Below are 23,777 nucleotides of genomic sequence, written 5' to 3'. Positions count from 1 at the left end.
GAAGGTGGGGGAGGAACCCTCACATCTCCCACAATACATTAACAAAAACCATATATTGAAATAAATCATTATATTAATGAAAATTATTATAATAAGTACGTCAATATGTGTAAGTTGTATAAAACTTTTTTATTCTAAAGCACATAAGATACCTAAATAATAGGTACTAATACTAAGACAACAACTACCTACAACATAATACATACGGCCGATGGGGGGTGTTCTAACACCCATATCACCCCCCCCCCCCTAAATACGCCACTACTGCCACCCTCTGGATCCGCGCTTACATCGAGTGTAGTATAGTATAGTATATAGTGTGCAAAACACACACACGTCGGGCGACGTAAAAATCTCGGCTCAACGAACAATGGTTCGAACAAAACCGATCAGAAACGTGTACCAGGAACGTATGCGGTCGGCAGTTCGTAGTTGTAGTTGTGCCGTCGTCTATCGGCACCGTCGCCGCCGCCGCCCGCTCGGACACCGCTACGCCGCCGTCGACGGCCGAGCTCGTGCGACCCTGGTACGGTGAACTCCGTTTCATCGACGTCGTCGACGATATTATCAAAATGGACATGGTTTCGATTCAAGTTCAAGGCACAGATTATAATAATAACCATGACATATAATATATTATATTATAATCGGTACGAAAGTGGTTTACGAGAGCGTGTCCTTGCGAGTCCTGTCGGCCGTAAATGTGTGCCGTCAAAGGATAAACACAGCTGCGCACGTGCCAATATAAATTGTTTTGTTTTGTTTCTCAAAGTATTGATCGTTTGCTAATGCTGTACTATAGGTAAATGGTAATTAATATATTTATCCGAAAAATGTTTACGAAAAAAAACTATTTTTTTGATAAAATCGGTTTTCTAGTTTGTTTTGTAAGTTTTGTTCTATAATTAAAAACAATAGGTAGTTAAAATTTTCAACAAAAGTTTATATTAGCATTTTGTTAACATTTTGTAAAATGGTAATATTCCGAAAATATTTTAAACTATTCAAAGAAATTTTAAATTTGTTCTATTAATGTTGATAAAAAAATTTTGCTCCGCCAAATAAATTGAAAATATTATAATACAAAATTCTTCACGAGTACCTATTTTAATTGATATTTTAAGTTACAATTAGGGCAAAATTAAATATTTAAAAAGAATAAATTTTTATATGGAGATTTAAAATTTATACGTAGGTATATTATTATACTGACATTTTCAAAAAATTAAGATTCATTTAATGCTACTACATAAACCACTAAATTATTCACACCACTCTATACTTCTACAATAAATCTCATTATTTTTAATACTATTGACTCAAAAGTTAACTTATTACTTAATGTAATAATATTATACATAATATATTAAACTATTATCATAGTTATAGTTTATTAATATTAACAATATGTCAATATAACAAAATTCAATAAATGTTTACAACAAAAATGAATTCAGTCTACAATTAAAATAAATTACTATAATATGTAAATATATCATCATATATTTTTTATTTATTCTTACGTGTATGTAGGCCGATAGTTTGCCATAAACCATAGTGGCATAGTTCAGAATCGTTTTTGTAAGTATATCAATATTTAATATGCAATGATTTATTATTTTACTAAAATCTAACATATACATTATATAGGGACTTACTCAATGATCGGATACATTCGATACCTATTAAACAGTAAAGTGGTTAGGTTAGGCCAGGTATAGTTACAACACATAAGTTACTCTACTTTAAATACTTTTGATACTTGTAAACTAGTACCTTAGTACCTTAGTTATACACATAGACTGCCTTGCCTTTATCAGCGTATTATCCTTAAGGGCCAAAATTAGTTATGGCCAAACTTTAATTAAATTAATAATTGATCACTTGTAAGAAATGCAAATATTTAAATACCAAGTGGATCCCTTTAAGGGCTTTAACCACTTGATAACAGAGAATTTGATTGTAGTTTATGTAGACTGTAACTTAGAGAATATTTGATCCTACGAAGGTACAAAAACGACATAGCAATGAGAGACAAATTTACCCCTCATGGTCAAATTTAAAACTCTAATGAATGTCGAAAATCACCCTCATGGCAGTTATGTGTTAACTACTTAGTTTCATGTATTAAAGTACTCAAAAAAATATCCTGCTAAAAATGTAAAAATATATTGTTATTCATATTAGTAAAAAGCTTTAAGATTACAAATATAAAACTATTATAAGGAATATATCTTTTCCAAAAATGTTTTGTAATGACTTCAAACCGTGTGAATAGTATTAAAAAAAAAAAATGTTAATTTTACAAATATCAAGTGTAAGCGTGTAACTGTAATTATAATTATCATTTTTTTTTTTAAATAATTTATAAAATATGAAGTGATGAGCCCTTGTTAGATTTTAAGTTGTACTTTAAACCCTTTCCAGTTCATGTATATGGTCATAAATATTTATTTTGGTATATATATTTTCAATTTTGTATGATCATATATTATCACTTAAACACAGGGATAAAGTAGACAGTCAAGTGTATAAGAAGTTGACTATAAAATGTTCCTTAGACTCTCATGAATCATTATGACTACTACAGAACAGTATATTAATTAAGAACTAATAATTTTCATATTATCACACATTTCCTATAATTAATACATAACAAGTTAATAATAGCCAATAGGATTCTAAAAAAGAAAAATGTGATTGTTAGTTGTTTCAAACTAATACTCGTATCTCTTGTTATTAAATTATTGTGTAAATAATACACTTAATAATAAACTTGAATTTTTGGAATATTTTTTATCAAATTAATACATGTTGTAGACAGTAGCTGATTTAGTCTATTTTGTAATTATAGAAAAAGATTTTTTAGTATTGACACATCAAAATTTCCAAATATGAATCACCATTTGTACATTAATAATCATTTCTATGGACTACATATCTAAATCATATTATAATATAATTTTATAAAATATTTTCTGCCCATTGAAGCCATATTATTCATACACCTGTGATTCCACAAAAATAACACAGGTCATAAATTTGCAATCTAGTTTACAATCTATATTTATTCAAAGCATGAAGTAGTAGCTTACAGTCGTACACATTATCATATCACATAATAAGATAATTAAATTTGTGGTTTATAAACTATTATATTGAATTAATATTATTTCTTTATAATAATAATAATAATCTAATACCCTAATAGTACACAAAAACAAGTAAAAAAAAATTTTATTACCGAATATTTATTATGTGATAGACCAATAAGTAAAGTAAAAGAAAAAATATCAACAATGCAGTTTTACAACTAAATTCCCATTTTTATTTTTTATCAAGAATATTGAGTATAAATAATAAAAAGTAAAAACAAATAATAAATATTATAAATTCAGTCAATATTGGTTGTTCTATAATTATTATTCTCTACAAGTATAAAAATAACAGTTTTAATTTTAACTATACTTGATGTCAAGTAAATTGTATATTATACATATAAAAAAAAAGAAATTACAACAGTTTAACAGACAACATTTAAAACAAATTCATTATTATAAATAATAACTTTTGGCGTCAATAAAAATATAGAATACATAGTTTAGTTTATTATACACGATGGATTTGAGATATTTTTACACATCATATTTTAAATAAACTAAAAATAGTTTTAAGTAGTACTTTATTTTCAACATGGGTACTACTGTATATAGTCATAAAAATAAAATAAAATTCATTGTACATGAGCAGTGCTTTTTTTCTTTTTTTGTTGTGATGGTTTTGGATATATTTTTTCATATCGGAAATTAGGTGGAGATAAGTCACTAATTTTTACATTTTTTTTCTTAGTGCCAGCAAGTCCTGACGAGACATTAGGAAATTGTTTAGCATATGCAAAAGCAAACTCTCTGGTAACAAATGCATACAGTTCATTTTCCATTTGCCAAACTGTGGATTCGTGAAATTTTTGTATGGTCTTCCGAGAGACGGGATATTTTTTGGCAGTCTTTCTTAGATGTGATTTAGAACCTACAATTATAATATTATAATATATTAATTAAAGCTATAAACAGAACTAAAATACAATAATACATCATAGGGTAGTAAATAAAATATAGACCATTTATACATACTGTGTTTGAAATGTTCAGAAGCATTGCGAAACATCCCACCAGGAATCACAAGTTCAAGCATTTGTAAATATTCTCCCATTTGTTCGGTAATTCCAACTAAAGTATATTTTTCAAGAACATTGCGTTTAGCCTGTTGTAATGCCCACTCACTTCCAGGAATCCTATGGAATAATATTTTTTAAACCATAAACTAAATTGTAAACATATTGGGCATAATAATAATAAATGTACCTATATTATAATTTTAAAAAAAACTTGTAAAAAACTACATTACTTATTAGTGATGCATCATCAGTTGTAATAATAAAAAGAATAATATACAAACCAACAGTCAGCAGATTGACCACATAAGAAAGGAATTTGCAACCACAGTAGATTTGCTTGGCAATCCGACCCTCCTCGCTCAACACACTCATCAAATGTTGTTGATGAATCCATATGTTTCTTGCGCACAAGATGTGGTCTATAATCATCACCATACCGCAAGAAATAATAGTATGAAACTAACCTATCTAAAGGTTTACGTAACAATTGAACATAATATGGCCTCTTGTATCCATATCTTTAAAATAAATCATTAAGTGTAATCAAAATATGATATTTGTATGTTAGGAGTTCAAAGTTAATAAAAAATTACTTTTCAAAATCAATGTATGCAAAATGTCCATGATAAAATGCAGGCCGTGTCCAACGTGTGGTATTGTCAACAAACCGATACTGAAAGAAATAATAATTATTAATTTTAATTAACTCATTGAATAAATACAAGTTTGAGATGGATTTGGAAATCAGTACCTGATCATAGATGGAAAGCAAATGTGAATTCCCCGTAACATTGACATGAAGGACCCGAAATGCATTATGAGAATGTAGGTCATAGGCCACATTGACAAAACTTGTGGATCCAGTCTTAGGTACTCTATTGTAGATTACCAAAGGCTTTTGTTCTTCTAAAATCATGACAGAGTTTTGGCGGTACTGTGAAGCAGATGAATCTGTGATACAAAAATTAATAATGTTTATCATGGATGTGACAAATCATACTATTTTTATAATAAAATAGATGAGTAGTACAAACAATTTATAAGCAAAAATTTTAATTTAAAGATATCAGTGCAATATTTGTATTATCTCTAGGACCCACATAAGATAAAAATCATTTATATAAAATAATTTTTAATAATTTTTGAGTAGGTAATCTTAGAACAAAATCATCAATTACAAATATTATGATGGATAATATTTTTTAAGGTTTGATATATTGGTCTAACATTTAATTATAATTTAATTTTGTACTCGACTTTAAAAATAAAAATTTCTTTTTGGAAATTTAAACAAATATTAAATTGTTTTGAGACAATATTTTGACAAATTGGTCCATACTCTCAAAAATATAATAGTTTTAGTAATTCATTTTATTATAAAATTATCCAAAAGAAAAATAATAATATTGGATGAATGTAGATTTTATTATGTTGTATAGGAGTTAAAGAGAAAACAAATCTAGAACGAAAAGTTTGTTTTAAAAAAAGTTGGACAAAAAGTCTGGTATACCCAGATACATATCACAGAATGGCTAGCATACTTATCTATTTTATTATGAGTGTCTATAGCCATTGGCTATTACATTGTAATATTAATAAGTACATAGTATACTAATATAGATTTGTGTAAACTTACCAAAATGCTGGTATTTACTATTGCCATTTACCAATTTGGCTACAGCTGCTTCAATTTGAAAATTCTGTTCGCGCAATAATGCGTGGTACGCTATCATTGCGCCCAGTACTACTAACATCCCAAGTATCACAAGTACGACAAGGTACACATGTACCATTTTCTGATGTCTGACCCTGAAAAACATTATGGTGAAGGAGTGAAGAGTGTTCAAATTGTTGTTGCCGTCTATGCAGTCTTAACAGAAGTGGAGAGTAGTAATTGTTAACTTTGCAGCGTGAACATAATCATCCATCTCCATCATTTCAATCGACCAACTTCCAGAGAACAACTATAAACACGGCAGTAAAATACTAAGAGATTGCGAATACTTATCGCTGAATAGCATACACGCGAGTATGTGAAGATGTATAGGTATTCATAAGAGTAAAATATCTACTTGCTCACCATTTGTCGAAATATCAGCTACGTCCGACAACAACAACAAAAGCACAATTGTCGTGTATACAAATACTAGTGGATACTGTAGAGTTAAAAGTAGAGTCAATAGTTATGATATGAGCAGTTTCAGTCTTGATCCCGTTCGGTTAACTCTGGCGTTATTGTCATGAATCGTATCTACTGGAAAACGGGAAAATAGTTATGAATCTCGTCGTTGAGCAAATTGAAATCCTTTACTCACTGATAATGAACACTGGCCGTATCGACATATATAACACATTTATAATAAACGTACTGTCGTGTAGACTGTAAGTATTCAAGGCATGGACGTAATATCTGATATTGTATAAATGTATAAAGATCTTTAATCGTCTACGATTTAAATATTTAATGTCGAAATGTTAAAATGCATAGCCTTATTGTTTATAACGACAACGGTGAATAGTCGGTGATACGACGTCGGCGGGCGGCGGCCGCGGCAGTGATAGCGTCGAGCGCAGTGAACTGACAGCATAGATAACAAAAAAAAAAAAAATGAATTCCCAACACCCGTCGACGATAATAATTAATAATATATAATAATAGGTTTCTTTATAGTTTATTGCCCATCTACAAGTGTTAATTAATGTTATTGTTATTTTTATTCAACAAGTTGCTAAGTTGCTGCTGATTTTTGAACTGTCAGCAGACACCGCGAGTACACGACGTATGATTCGTATGTATAATAATATTAATTATCGTGAATCGACGAGACGACATAAACATTGTACACCTTTGATCGCCGTTTACCGACCCGTTCCTTCGATTATTTATGAAATTTTCGTATTGTTATGTGCTACTCGTCGAAATGGGCAATTGGTAGTCAATCGGTATGAGTGGAGCGCCAAAGTCAAACGACTGTAATACCCGCGAGTCTGTGTGTCCACGGTCCACAACAGCACACCTATTTTTGGCTATATGAAAATCTTAAATCAACATCCACGTTGTTGTCGTTAAAAATATCAAATTACTAATTCTTTTTCCAATTTTTGATGTTCGATTTTCATAGCGATAGTAACTTCAGAATTGTATAGTATGCCGTTTTCTTTGTAAATTACCTAATAATTTAATTTGTTTGGGTTATGACGTATTTTATATGGTTTGTCCAATTGTCCATCCAGTCTTCAATAGAGGTACCTATGCTCAATTTTTTATTTATTTTTTAATACATTGCTTAATAAACTAGATAATAGTTTCTTTAATAATAATATTTAATCATAAAAATTCAAGATAAACGTTTTTTGTATTTTTTTTTTAAATTATGAATTTACGATCTTCACAATATTTTATCCTATATAAAAGAAAGGCAAAATTGAATAAAATATGCTTCATAATTTAAGATATAACTTATATCCTATAGTACACATGTAATACAGTACACTGTACTACACAGTTGTATAACTATACATTATTTATATCTTTTAAATAAGTTACATACTAAAGTGGTAGCAATTTTATTAATTAATTAATATAACTTTGATGATAAATGAAACTAGTATTGAGAACTCTTTAAATTAGTAAGCATATGTAATACATACGATATAGTTTATTAATCAATACAACTATTTTTAGCTACTAATGACGTTTAGACAGGGTTTTGCTTTGTAAGTAGTTAATAGTCATGCCATTAACAAAGATTCATCAACACTGTATAAAACATCCTTAGTTGATATAGTTTGCTATTCTTTTAAATATTTATTTTACTTAATAAATGTTTAATAAGGTATATTAAATATTGTGTTAATGTTTGGAGTACAGTTTTAAGAAAATAAACTCTTTATACAACAATAAACCTTAAGTCTGCGGTATAAACTGGACAATTATAAGTTATAACACTATCCTAATACTTAATAAAAATCATTATAATAAAAAAACTATTAAAAAATGCATCATTAATTTACCACAAACATTTATTTCATTTCACTTATTGAACTTGAAAATAAAAGAATATTATTTTAAACTATTAAATTGTATACAATCATATAACTGAAATAACGTAAAAGCTTTCAAACACAATAGTGGTCTATTTAAATAAATAGTTTAAGGGATAATATAATCTGTGAATTATAAAAATGTTCACAAGCATAAATTACTAAATGCCTATATCAATAGATGTGAGTGATGTGACCTTTCATGACAGGGAAAGCCTTTATTTGTGCAATTATTATATACTAACCTGGTTGATCTTATTATATGCTAAATAATATATAAGTATAATTTTTATTTTAAAGCCATACTTTTATATTTTAGTACATATTTTGATAGTTAGTCAGAAATCACCTACTTTGATAATTATTTTAGTAACTGTTAAGAAAAAAAGTATATATTTTTAATTAAATTAAGTTAATCATAAAGTCGATTGAGATTTGAAACTAAGTCTTTATTGATCAATAGGTACTCTAGATTACTCTAAACTGTATAGAGCACAATATAATCTTATCTAATTTGTTACAAGTATTATTATTAGATAACATTTAATGGATTTGTTGAGAAAACAAGCGCTCATCCAGTCCCCCACCCCATTAGTAAAAATAATACACTGTATATTTTTCTGCTAATTATTAACAATTAATTAACATAAGACAAACTATGTAGATAATACAGATTTTTTAGAGATCGTTCTAAATGACACTCTTTTGTTTCTATTTATTTAAAAATCTTTGATTTTTATTAATATTCAATAAGTATTAAGTATTATGTTCATAAATAATAATCATTTAATTATAACTACTATTATCTTCACGCTTTAACTACAATTTAGTAATTGCACAAACGATACTCAATAATATGGATTAGTATTTAATGTTTAAATTTAACAATGTGAAATAGAGAATTTTCCAAATTTAATAAATTTTGTTTGTGAAATATTTAAGTTTTATACTACTTCAAATTTTAATGGTTATACATTTAAATATTAGTGTCATGCAATAATTCAAACCTTATTTTCTCAAAACTCCATACTTGCAGTGAAAATAGTTTTTGAATAAAAAGTATTCAATTGATATTTTTTTAATAGAATAATTAATTAATATAAGTACATTATTATTATAATTAAATAATTGAGAAAAAATTAAATATTTTACTTATTTATTTTAAGTAATTCAATGATAATGGTGGTAATACAAAATATTAATATCCGTAGTTGTTTGTTGACATACACAGTTTTAGATTAGTTTTAAAGTACAAGGTACATAATATTATTATGTTATAACATATTTTTAAAATAAAAACAAAAATAATACTTTTTAACAAGGCCATAACTGAAAAAAAAATTCGGGGGCCCGGGTTCAACATTTTTTTTAAATATATAGATATTGAACACTTGTCATTTTTATCTATAATTTATACACTTAATATTTCTACTTTTAAAAATTTTGGGAGGGGGGTCTGAACCCCTGGACCATTCCCCCAGTTACGGCTTTGCTTTTGAAATAACTATAATATTACATTATCAATAATTTGGTTTTTAATACTTATTGGCTTAAAATAAATACATTGCACATTAATGTATTTTATAATTTGCTTTCCTGCTAAATTGGATATTAGTGATACAATGGTGAGGCTTCTTATATTGCCCTAACTAAAAATTAGAAGGAACATTAGTAGTATTTAATAAGTAATAATATACAATGATTGAGGAAAATGTTGACTACTGTTTTACATTTTTGTAGGAAATAATTTATAAAATACAATACTGACAAAAACATAACAACAGTCATCATAAATTCAGCAACAACAACACAATTTATCAATTATACTACGACTAATGGTGTAGATCAACATAATAACTAAATATAATTAAAGTTAAATTATAATATAAAATATAAATATCACAAGTGTAACACTTAGAATATATGTTTAATAATAATAACATCATAACAATACTTAAATTTTTTTAGTTTTAGATTTTAGTATTTTGTACTTCTCTGATAAAACGTTACTGTCGTTGAGACTGCAACAACATTAGCTACTCAAAGGACTTATGGACATTGATAAAGTAATACTGAAATTTACATTCATGCATCCATTAATTTTATAAACGGATATGGATGGTGATGATTATATAGTTCGGAGGTCAATGGTACGTTAGATTTTCTAGGATAAATAACAAATAGGGCTAGTTGTATGATAGAAAGCATACATCCGACAGCATTTGGGTACTAAAACAAAACAAATTCATCAATGATAACTATGTAGAACATTAAATAAAATATACTAATACTAATATTATAAAAGAAGTTTACCATAATCACTATTACTAAATAGTTTTACTGGTGATATTCATATAAGAAAAATAAGATTTTATTATTTATATAAAATATGAATTAAGAAACTCCAAAATATAACTATATAATATAAATATATATAAATTATGTATGTGTCGTAGGCATATTATCAAATCAGGTATTTTAATAAATGCCTAGGCATATAAACAATGAAATGGATTTTTATACAATATCACTATCCACCTAGTCATTTAACTAAATGCCTATTTCAAGGCAGGCAAATAATAAAAATGAAATATTTATTATATTAAAACTGTAATTATATTTTCTATTATTTATTGCCTTTATATATGTATATATATATAAAACCTAGGTATTATTTATTAATAATAATATATAAAACACATAGGTATATGAAATACATTTAATTTTGTGTCCATCAGTACTATTGTTTTAAAATTTAAATCATAAATATATACAGGTAGGTAATAGCTTATTAAATATGTTATATGTGATAGTATGAGAATAAAAAATGAATAAAAAGGTTATATTATAATTATAAATTTTTGTAAATTTTTAGTTATTACAAGTTATTGTTTAGTGGCATTTATTAGAGCATTAAAATTTTTTTTTTTTTAAATATAACACAAGATGAGGTTCTCATACAGCCAAGTACCTACGTTTATTTTCCAGGGTAAAAAACAATAGAACTTTTATTTTTAATTAATAAGAATACGAGTGTAATATGGAACTCATTACTCGTATTTAGACTAGGGTTATATCAGAGGTTCCTAAATTGTTTAAAATTTGGCGACCCACAATATCAATGAATCAATGAATGACATTTTTTTTTTTTAGTGAATCAGTTGTTTACAACAAAAAATATATAAAAATATACAATATTATTTTTATTTTTTAATACAAAAATATAGCGCGACCCACCAAAACTATAATCGCGACCCACAGTTTAGAAACCTCTGGGGTATATAATATAATCGTACTATCATCTACGTCTATTGAGGCCCGTATAGGATTGACATAAATACATAATTATATTATACGCACGACCAGATTACGCAAGTCAGGTATCCTATCTTTTCTGTCATCGCCGGCCGACACACACACACACACACACACACATTCACGCGCGCCAGTCGTTATATTTATATTTTATGTTATTTATGTTATTTTTGTTTGATTGTTATATTGTCGATTGTGAATTATTATATAATTTATGGTAGTTACGTGATCGAGGTATTGTCCGTCAGCTGTATGATATTATAATATTATATGTCCTGCAGTTCTCGCTTCCCGTCCGTTGTTGCAACAGTGCGCGCAAATATATTGTTTGCAACAATAAATTAATATCCGTTACTTAAATAGTAAAGCTTTAAGCTATATTTATCTTGTTTAGCCATAAGGGCTTGATTTATTAATATTATATTTTAGTCTGTTGGGCCAAGGGGGCCATAATATAATATATAATATTTTGATGTTGCTGTGATTTTTATATATTTTTGTATATTTTTATATTATTTAATTTGTGTATTATTATACAGGCATATAGCAACTCATTTTTACTTGAAACGTGTTACAATTTTTTAATATTAGTTGATCGTTTACACACCCACAAATATACACACATACACACCCACCGCACACTAGCACTCGGAGTTTTGTTAGGCGAACCCGTTCACTTTTCTTGAATCGCTATACAAATATTATTAAATAAATATACACAATACACACATACATACAGGTTAGGTACAGGCGTGAGGCGGGCAGCGTATGAAGTAGTTTGGTGACCGGGCATGTTCTGTGTTACTATTATACGCTCCCGGCCCGTACAAGATAGAACATCTATCACACCTAGTAATTACTTATATTTATTTATATTTTAAGTTTTAAAAAAATAGTACCGATGGACACAAAATTAAACATATGTCATATATCTTAAGTGTTTCACATATTAATAAATAAAAAATAGCAATAAATAATTAATAGAAAGTATAGTTAAATAGTTAAGAGGACACGATACCCGCATGTGTTGTTTCTGTTTTATACACGCGTAACACAGTTAAAAAGTGATTGCGTGGGACAACTTTACTCCCTTGATATTTATTATTTATATCAAAATTACCAAAATTTTAAATCGCATTGAGAGGAACTTAATCTGTGATATAGCGTTTTAATTTTTTTGATAGTGGTAACCAATAATTTTTAATAATTAAATGAAAAAAACTTTAAGTTCTCAAACCGATAACTTTTTCATTTTATTAAAATAATACAAAATGTTTCATTTTTATTATTTGTCTGACTTGAAATAGACATTTAACTAAGTGTCTAGGCGGATAGTGAAATTGCATAAAAATCAAATTCTTTGATTATATGCCTAGGTAAAATATAGTAAAATACCTGACTTGATTAAATGCATATATATAATATTATTATACTGTAGTCTGTAATATTATTTTAAAGATCTAATTATAATTATATGATTGTAAATTACCATAATAAACTTGTCACGTAACATTCGGCCATAAACCAACCACTGAGCACAAACAAGGAATGTCATTACAATCAATGGCAGCGGCATTGACTCTGTATTTTTAGTTCTTATTACATGAATCTACAACAATTTTAAATTTAGTAAATAATTAATAATAGTCTGTGTTTGTGATACTGTTTACAGAACCTATAATGTTATTATTAGGGCTCGGAAGTTGATGACCTTAAAAACAATAAAAAATGATGTAAAAAAATGCAAATATGACATAAAAATAGCAAAAAATGTCTTTAAAAAATTACAAATATTAGTTTTAAATTAATAAAAATACATTTTTTTAAAAATATTTTACTCTATTTTACTATAAAATTATACATAAATTTATCAAAGCTACGAATTACTCAAAATATGACATAAAATTGACAAAAAATATGGCCTTAAAATAGGGGGAAAAAAATACAAATATTTGTTTGTGATAATTTCCAAGTTTTAAGTTATCTGCATAATGATCAAAAAGAAGTGATTTAGAGTAAAATCAGTAAATATGACTAAAAATGCGGGAAAATGACCTAAAATGTCAAAAAATAATTAAAAAGTAAAAACACCAAAAAATGTTAGATAAAAATTAGTTATTCAGATTCACATGCTAATGAAACAGATTTGTGGCCAAGGAGAGCATCATCTAAAAAGTTCCAAAAAAAAAAATGCAAAATGCATCAACTTCCAAGCCCTAATTATTACTTATATATGTATATGTCACATCAACTTAATGAAATTGTACATTTCATAATAAGATATCTAGTTCATGAAATACAACCCATTTTTTCCACTTGGTGAAATATTTAAAAATTTCATTAAGATGTAAGACCCACATGTATAGTCTTTGTCTTAATAATGTATATTATATCAATATTTAGGTTCAGCAGTTCCAAATTTGTGCTGATAGCCTAAGTTTTAAGAGTAAATTTAACTATTATCAAATTAAAAGATAAGAACATTATTTATATTATCTCATTGGTTCTTTGCAATATTTTAATTTTTAAGTGAGTTATGAGTATGAAAGATATTAAATATTTGAAAATGCTGATAATTCAGCAAGGTGAAGGTACAGAAATAAAATTAGAAACATTACAAATGAAATGAAAATTACCTATTACATACCTAACCTACCTTCATTAAGTAAATAAATAATAACATATTCTACACTTTTCAAAATAATATTCGTAATATAGACCATTAGTTTAGTAAAACAAAATTATACAGTATCAAATTTTGTGAAGAGATATGCACTTAATGAACATTTTTAATACATCATCAAGTGGAAAAAATAGTTTAATTTTAAGAATTGGATAACTTTTTATGAAATATACAATTGCATGAAGTGGGTATGATTAATACACAATTTAACTATGAGTCATGACACTTACTAAATTTGAAAATGGTGCTGCAAAAAACAACATAGTTGTTAGAGAACATAAAAGTCCTACATGATCTACAGCAGCATCATAAGCAGTTGAGGAAACGATAGATTTGTCTGATATATCCAAAGGTGTTACTGCCGCCACGTCTACTGATTGATGCTGATGTAATTCTACGGATGACACACTTTTTGACTGCTTTTGATGTATATCTGTTTGAGTAATAAACACAACCCACGCAATGAAGCCAATAGCTGTTAATGCATAGTGCACCACTCGTTTCTAATGTATCAAAAGCAAACATGTTATTATATAAACAAATAGTTTTAAGTTAAATAATATAATTTACAGCCAATAAGTAAACCTATTCAAGATAACAAAAAAATATTAAGATTTTGTTGAAAAACAAGTTATATTTTAAATAAGGACAATACTATCCACTTTGTCTGTATACTTTAATTAGGTATTATATTTACAAATATTAAAAAAAATATATTAAATTTTAATTAAATTGTAATGTATAGGGCAGAAGATTTCAATCATATTTAGTATATTGCATATTTGTTTTGTACCAGCAACAAAATGTCATGACTAAACTATAATTATATGTTCCATAGTAAAATAAGATTTTTTTTCGGTTTTAGAATGATATTTTTTTCTTTGAATCATTTATTTAGTTAATTCTACTTTGTTAGGTCAATTAAGTAGTATTCGAGTGTATACTTTTACAAACTTATTGTCTATGTCTAATATTAGATACTATTAATTGTATTAAATATTAATAAATTAAACTACAAGAAAAAAATGTTAAAAATGTATAAATGCTTGCATATTTAGTGTTTTTTTAGGACTAAATGTTACCTATTGTTGCTATAAAACATGTAAATTGTATACAATATTTCAACTAATTTTATACTAAAAAAATTGCTTTATGAATAACTTACTTTTTTGGACGTGTATCTATAGTATATCCACGTGTATATTGCAAATAGCAAACAGCCAAAAGCATTAACAGACACTAATGTGCTGTTAACCAATATCATACCATAATACAGCCACAGTGCACACCTAAAACAGTTGTGTATAATAATATTAATACTTAATAGGAATACCTAATGATTGGCATTTAACATTTTATGTTAGGTAATAGTTTGGTAACAATTATGATGTTTTAATTAATATTATGCCAGTGTAATAATTATGTAGGAAAAAAGATCACAGTCAAAAAATGAATTCATTTATCTACCACAGACCACAGTGACTAAGTTGTAAAAGTCAAGAAACGAAATAACTTACGACAGAAATCCAGTGACAAATGGTACTACGGATTCGTTCGATACTTTGCCCTTCTTCACGAAATTAGCACATATCAAACTGTAACAAAACAATATCGGAGTTAATAACTCGTCGATTATCGGTTGGTGCAGTCAACACGACAGCATCCAATGCACAAAGACTTCGGCAACAACCAGTCAAAGTCAATGTAGACACACAAGTAAATTGTGTTTATTTATCGCACTACTGCGTTGTGGTATACTCACAGCCCGGACAAGAACTGGACACAAGTGCACGCCGAAGCGGACAAACGCAGCGCATACTCAAAGTCGTACATCACGGACGCAACGGTCGTCGATACGCCTGTAAGAGTCCGAGACTTGGGTCTTGCGTGCGCTTCAGAAGTCGCACCGGCTGTGGTGTCGACGAACGGCCAGAGAAACGGTCCGCCGCGGGACTTGGTCGCCGAATTGTCGAAGGCGGTGAACGCGCAGCGTACAGCGACCAACAGAGTTATTGCAACGGCAACAATAGCGACAGCACCACGTCATTACGGTGCACGACGAAACGGCTTAAAACGCGGATCGTACGGCGCGTGCGTCTTGCATCGAGACCGGTCGCCGGAGGCGGTAGAAAATGTGTTCGAACGCGGTAGGTACGCAAAATTCCAATGATTTTTGGTATTGTTGTGCACGTTTAACGCGAACTGTGCTAATATTGACGTTCGAATTCAACTGCGCGCGCTACATAACACTATTAATAAATTGTTATGCGCTTGTTTGTTCAAAAAGTCGATGATAGCGGCGGCGGCGACGGCCACCATGACAACTACGGAGATACCGCGTATACGACGAAAAACTACCCACGGATCATAATATTATAATTATTATTGTGAAGCTGCCGTGTATCGATAATGCGGATAATTATGTTGACGTTTTGTTCGTCTCGGAACCTTATCATTTTTCGGTTATCACTCTATGAGCGCTTGGTGGCATTAGAGCTGCTGCAGCTGCTAACGCACAGGTGGTGTTTATGCGAACCATGAACATATTTTTATTGAGTATAATTCTTTGAAATATTTCAACCATGATGCAAATACACAATGGTGTGTTATTACAATTTATGATTATTAAGATTTATTACCTATTATATTATGCCATTACCTGCAGTTGCCTCTAAACGGTCCAAATCCGGTGTGGCAGCAAACGGCGGAATACTACAACTGCTATCGAACGTTACCGCTTAGGTACTCAACCGGTCAGCCGAATAAAATAAAATCGTCGATAAAAATTGTATGAGAAATCGTGTAATTGATTTTCAAAACTTACATATTAGGTATAAAAAATAGTTTTGATTAATTTATAGCTATAGGTACAAATTATAGATTACAATTTTATGCAATTTTAACGAATATCGTCAAAATTTTAACTTAAAATGCATAAAAAAAATTGTACCTATGTATTTTTATATACAATAAGAACTCATATTTAATCTTCATTGATCATCTTGATCTCTCAATAATTATGACCCAGCAAATAATTTTTAATTATTTATAAAAAAAAAAAATATGTAATTAAAATCGAGTTTATAATTTTAATTTAAATAAAATAGTAAACCTATTTTTCAAAACAAAATGTATGAATTCATACATATACATAATAAATGAACGATTGTTGTGTATCTCTAATTTAGATCGTCTAATAAAACTTTTTTTATTCCGGAATGACTTCTTTTGGATACGTTTATTGGTTTAAAATGTTTAAATAGTTCAACAAAAACTTTTAGAGCAGCAACTGTGCAATAGGTACCTATAAAATTCACATAATTCTTTTTTAGAAATGTATAGGTTATAGGTATTCTAATTATATTGAATATTTAATTTATAACTTCCCTAAAGTATTAACTGTAGATCTAATTTTTTATTCAAAAGCATCTTTTAAAATTGAAAACTGAAGTATTTATATATACACCATTGTAAAATTAATACATTCATCGCTCCGCTTAGAATCTAAAACGAATAACCTAGTATGGCTATTTGCAATTTTATCTCAAAATTAGGTATTTTAATTATTATTTTGTACCTACACATGATTAATTTTTTTTGATAAAATATGGTATTATTGAACATAATAATGTATTACCATACCTAATACCCAATTTAAATAGGTACCTATTTATATTTATATAACCTATAAATGTATATTTACACGAAAATCATTTAAGTATTAATGTTGTACCATACAGCGCGCCTGTAGTGCGGCGCAAAGCTAAGCAAAAAAAAAGCATAGTAGCCACGAACGTATATAATAATAGGAACAAGTTTTACCATTGTCCAGTCCTACAGGGCAAACGGCCGAACATATAAAGTCGTATAAGGTTTCAATCGATCAGAAATATTGTGCAGATGGGAGCAGAGGAACTCGCAAACGGATTGATTGATGGTTTATAAGTTTATAACCAAAAATGTCCAAGAACTTTTAAGACCTATGTTGAGTACGCAACGAAATATATATGTCTCACGATCTATCGCTTATCGATCCCCACTACTCTCATCGTAACGGCGCGGGCTCTCGGATGCCGGTGATTATAATCATATATAAAATATAATACAACATAATATGATATATAATAATAATATTATAATGCCAACTATGCTAGCTGGATTATTATTAGCATTAGGTACTAATTATGTTATAAAGTTCCTTAAGCACGGTTAATTTTGAATAATACTTAATATAATTACTAATTAGCTATCATTTTAGTCTATTCCTATATATAATCATTTATCATTTTTATAAACCAATCATATAAAATACATATTCATTGTCAAATTATTTAACTCTACCTTTCATAGAAAACGAAAACGAATATTTACTAAACCTGCGATGACAATACAAAACCATACAGTTATATAATCGTATATTATGTTAATGTACTGAATAACATGTAGGACATGTAGGTACAATATAATATGTACATCGTCGTGTACAAGTACCTTTTACTATAATAAGTTATTATACATATCCGTAACAAATACTGACAAATATATCATATATGTGTCAAGGTATGCGAACAATTTGAACTACATTTGACAGATGGTTTGGTTATAACGTAAACCAATTTGATAAAACGAGTCTAAGTAATATAAACTATATAGTACTATACAGATACCTATACATTATATTTATTGAACTATTGAAGTTATAGGTATTTACCAAACCCTATTTCACTTATTTGACTTAAATTATGTAATTTAATATACTATACCAATAGTTTAAATGTCTATCCAGCTGGATCAGTTAAATTTGAAAAATCGTGGATATATGTTTAAAATTAAATAACTTCATTTATGATTATTTAGTCAAATTTTATACAATTTATAGTGTTCATGAAATTGTTTGTACCTACATGTGAGCCACAGTAGATCTGAAAAAATATAGGTACTGAATAAGCATTGACTGTATATAATATTATAGACGCCTCGGCGCTGAGGCGCTTGTACGTCGCGAGTGCGTTCGTACTGCACGAGACCGCGTCAATGTTTTTCAGAGCATTATTATTTTAATCGCATTATATTGTAACGTGGTCGAGGATGACTAGTTAAATATATAGGATATTCAGGGAAGAAGTTAGTTTCTTATGAATATAATTTAACCGTATAGCTCGGGAGCACGAATGGTATTTAGGTTTTTAATGTTACAAATAAATGTGGATTGATCCAAATAATTATTAACAAATAAAAGTTTATAATTACTCACGAACAACGTGTTCAAAACTATAGGGCTATCTCGGAGCTCGTGTGCGCGTGATGGTAATCGCGGGGAACTGCCTGTCTCTTTCATATTCGTATTTAGCCGTGTATAGCTTTACAATAATAAAACATGCATGAGACATCACAGGAGGGGCTTAATATCTATTCAGCATTATATATTTTACGTGATTGTTTATGAGATGTATAAGCTATCTGCTATGTGATATGTATATACTACTTGTATATGTATATAATATGTATACGATGAACCTATTGTGCATATTATGTTTATAAAATACAAATAATTATGTAAAAAAACGTTACAATATTATGTTTGTTTTTATTTAATTTCAATTAAAATAAGAAATAGTTCGAATGTTAGTTTATTTTTACTAGTACAGTTTTGATTAATCCACAGAATTTTTGGTGGTATAGTAATGTGAAGTTCAAAAACTGCCTGCAGTATCTCGTTATACTATGCAGGATAAAAAAAGAATAATTTGTATAGTCATAAAATTTTGAGGAGTAGCATTATTGTCTCATACAGCACGGACCGTCACCGTGCTTCACCCTAAACAGATGATGTATTTATTCATGTCCGACACACGATTTACAATACGATTAGAGATAAATAAATTCACCGTGAACTCGTGAAGCTGGTTTGTCGGCGTTGGAGTGGGCGTGTTGTAGGACATTTAATCCGGCGTCGCCATCGCCGGCTATGCGGTCTTGAGGCAACGCGATTACGATAACAGTCATCGCGCGCCGTCGTCGTTTATGTATCGATTATATTTATTTTATGTTAGTCACAAATATTATAATACGCATTTCACAAAAATGTCACTTTTTTCAAAAATAATACAACATACGAAGTTATCGTATAGGTAAATAATGTTTCATGTAATTTAAAGCCTCTTAAGTGCAATTCATTTTCCAAATAATTTAATACTGATTTTGAAAAAGTAGCTATTTTAATTAATTTTCCAAATACGAAAATGCATGACTGGTTTTTTTACATTAGTTAGGTAATTAATTGAGATCAAATGAGGGCTGTTCAAAAAATGTGCTCGGGATATTGAATTTATGTTACTAATACGAAAATATTAACGCACTTGTTTTTATGCCTGTATACCTACTGTGTGCATAAAGACATAAAGTAACAATGTAAAAACAAGTCAAGTGATTCTATTTCTATCCGATCTATAAAAATAAAATATTTGTCAAATATTTGTAATAAATGCCAAACTATCAAATTATAATTGTTTTAGATTCTGAACGGAGTGATGATTGTATTGATTCTACAATATGATGTGTGAGTGTTTTTTTTTGTGTCTGTGTACAGCATAACTATAGTCGAAATAATGCTTCAGTTTCAAACTTCGGGGGGTGATTTCCGATGGCAAAGTAAATATCTTTGATGCATTATAGAGGTCAAAAGTAAACATTTTCCAACAGTTTTCAAAAAAAAAAAAGATAAAAACGAAAAAACGGGAATTTTAATACAAAATCAGTTATTAATAATTTTATTAAAGTTGTCTATGTAATAAATTCTATATAATACGTACATAAAATATGTACGTATTGTTTAATTATGTACAACATTAGTACAGCTGGTATTTTATACAAAAAAAAAAAAAAATACCAATTAAAATTGGTCACGAAATTATAATAAAAGTAAAACGATTTTTTGGCAATAATTTAGATAGTCGTATACAAAATATTATTATACAGTTAATTTTGTTACATAATGTTGTGATTTTGTAACCAGCAGTTATCTGTGAATATTTGAAAAAACTCGTGAACCATAATAACATAATATTATTATATCCATATTACGTAAGGACTTGGATGGTTTTTTTTTTTATAAATGTGTAGTATACATTTTTATAAATGTATTTATTAATATTAATTATTGAAGGTACCGCTACTACTTACACACTTAAATACTTTAAGTTATAACAAAACTCAACAAAATAATCGAATAATTTAATTTTAATAATTATTTTTACCTAATAATCTACAAAATGTCAAAAGAGATAATAACATTTTATTTATTTTTACAGATAATTTTATTTACGCATAGAAAATCACAATTTAAAGTTTTGGTAAAAATTTCAAATACTACGGTTATTCGTTTATGAATTACAAAATATTAAAAAATCGATTTTGCTGAAAATGTATTAAGAAAAGTATTGGAAAATTTTACTTTGTACAATTTTTACTAACAAAAATTATTTTGTTAAAAAATGCATATAGATTATTTTATTATAAATTAACTATAAATTAATATTAATTAATAAATTATAATAAAAAAATTTTGAGTTGGTTGCTTAAATTTTTTTATTTAAAAACACTATCTTTTAAAACTCAAAAAGTATGCCTCAAAGGCAAAAAAGTTTCAAACACCACTGTAGAGTTCACCTCTGTTAGAATATTTTATAAGAACAGTTTCTATTTTATACGTCCTATAATTTTATTATAAATCGTATAATATACTATAAATTAATAATGTTTATTTTATTTTATTGCTTATACCTACATTTAATTGTTCTGAATTCTAATAATGTCTATTAAATTGTTGCTTTTAATTCTGTGTTTACATAAACATCATCATTATCTACAGTCATATATACCCAGTCGTTAATGCGGTATACTTCATATTCATAATACAACTTGTATTGTACGTAATTGTCTATAGGTACCTACTCATATATTAATATTATTGATACTCACAAATCACAATTTCGGTTTTCACTTTATTTATAGGTACTTCGCTAATTTTGGACGGGGACCACTAAAAATATCGTATTAACGCACTTTACCTCATAATCATATTATATTCACATTCATATAGTTATCCTGCACGTACCCGTTTTTATATAGGTATTATGTACATATTATTTACCTATTTATTATGGTCGTTATCAATGGTAGACTGACAGACTGTATTTTTGATCGAATGTAAGTTCCCACACGATACATAGCAAGTAAAAACTAAAGCAAAAAAATGCATCTATAATAAATTATACATCCAAGCATAGATAAAAGAATACTACTAAGAATACCTACATATTTGATTTAGCGGTGTGTTTTTTATAAAATGTATTATTATTATTTACTAAAAGAGTTTTTCCTTTTTCACTGTACAATGTACATATTATAAGAAATTACATTCGTTTTTATGACTTGTAATGTTACATTTATTAATGATCAACGAGTACTGAATTGAACCAGTTTAGATTACCATTTATATAAACATAGGTAATAGAGATAAGTAGATATAGTAATCGCGTTGTATCGCTACGTAACTATACGTAAGGAATTATATGCACGTCGGTATATTTGTATTCGTATAGGGACTTACGTATAAGGTACTTGTATATTTTTCGTAGGGAAACTCGCAATTAACCGTGTGGATCAATTAATCAAAACGAATACAGAGTTAACCTTAACTTGTTCAATGATTTTGCTATCGAAGACACAGTACCTACCAATTATATTTTATTCGACCGCGTCTAATATAATGATGTGACGTAGAATTGTATTATATATTTTATATATATTAATAACGTGGGTGAAGTATAATATAAATAGAATAATAGTTATCTCGCAAGTCGCAGCTACAGGTAACAACTATAATACGGGACACATATTATATAGGTGACACGAGACTGGAATGAGGTGGTAATTAAAATCGTAGAGCAAAATCCTATTCAGTATAGGTCGGTATATCTGTATATTGTATGTGTTTGGTGGTGCGTGTTGTCGACAACGACACTATATAATATAACCTTTGCGACGGTATAAATATGTTATAAGTTACTTCTAATAACGATCGAAACTACTAATAAACGTAATCTAACTGTTGTTGCCGTGGGCGTATAGGTGCTGAGTAGGGTGTTAACAAAACGATTGAAACGGTTTTCGTTGTATACAATTGCAACGTGTGCGCCCGACGCGTGTCGTTTTTTTTTTTTTGGAACGAAAATGTGTCAGACGAGACGAGGAGTGTCACGTGGATCACGTGTTGGTGGGTGCATTTGTACGTAAAATGTCAAACGTAAGTTGGAACACGATAAATATATGTATTGTTATAACCTCAAGTCTTGTCACACATACTATGTGACTAGAAGGAAAATGAAGAATTAGGTTCTAAATAATGACGAAAGAGGAAGGGAAGTAAGGAAAAATAGGCTCTATAAATATAATCTGTTCATGGTTATTTATATAATTTAATTTATATGTACATAAGATTCAGTGAAGGATAGGCTATCATGTGGAAATCGGAATTTCACCGACGGAGTTCTGATC

General features: G+C 28.4%; 2 protein-coding genes across 3 annotated transcripts; both read right to left on the bottom strand.

Annotated features, from left to right (window-relative positions):
- Positions 1 to 3,037: 3,037 nt before the first annotated feature.
- Positions 3,038 to 7,487, bottom strand: LOC114123273 (heparan sulfate 2-O-sulfotransferase 1). Of its 2 annotated transcripts, none has more exons than XM_027986180.2 (8): positions 6,493 to 7,487; positions 6,258 to 6,431; positions 5,814 to 6,141; positions 4,929 to 5,128; positions 4,771 to 4,850; positions 4,459 to 4,695; positions 4,134 to 4,294; positions 3,038 to 4,029 (listed from the first exon to the last, which is right to left on the bottom strand). In XM_027986180.2, exons 3-8 carry the CDS (start codon positions 5,995 to 5,997, stop codon positions 3,734 to 3,736), a joined length of 1,158 nt encoding a protein of 385 aa, XP_027841981.1. In that variant the 5' UTR covers positions 5,998 to 6,141; positions 6,258 to 6,431; positions 6,493 to 7,487; the 3' UTR covers positions 3,038 to 3,733. The 2 variants fall into 2 exon arrangements, with proteins under 2 accessions (XP_027841981.1, XP_027841982.1); XM_027986181.2 differs by having other exon boundaries at positions 6,258 to 6,428.
- Positions 7,488 to 9,360: 1,873 nt separating this feature from the next.
- LOC114123270 (sugar transporter SWEET1-like) lies at positions 9,361 to 16,679 on the bottom strand. The gene is made up of 6 exons (XM_027986177.2): positions 15,982 to 16,679; positions 15,737 to 15,814; positions 15,385 to 15,508; positions 14,450 to 14,722; positions 13,026 to 13,145; positions 9,361 to 10,450 (listed from the first exon to the last, which is right to left on the bottom strand). The coding sequence occupies exons 1-6, from the start codon at positions 16,050 to 16,052 to the stop codon at positions 10,307 to 10,309; spliced, it is 810 nt and encodes a 269-aa protein (XP_027841978.1). The 5' UTR covers positions 16,053 to 16,679; the 3' UTR covers positions 9,361 to 10,306.
- Between the last annotated feature and the right edge of the window lie 7,098 nt (positions 16,680 to 23,777).

The sequence above is a fragment of the Aphis gossypii genome, chromosome X (assembly GCF_020184175.1).
Source record: "Aphis gossypii isolate Hap1 chromosome X, ASM2018417v2, whole genome shotgun sequence".
Lineage (NCBI taxonomy): Eukaryota > Metazoa > Arthropoda > Insecta > Hemiptera > Aphididae > Aphis > Aphis gossypii.
Note: the sequence above shows the minus strand (reverse complement) of the source record. Positions and strands in the feature narration are given on the sequence as shown.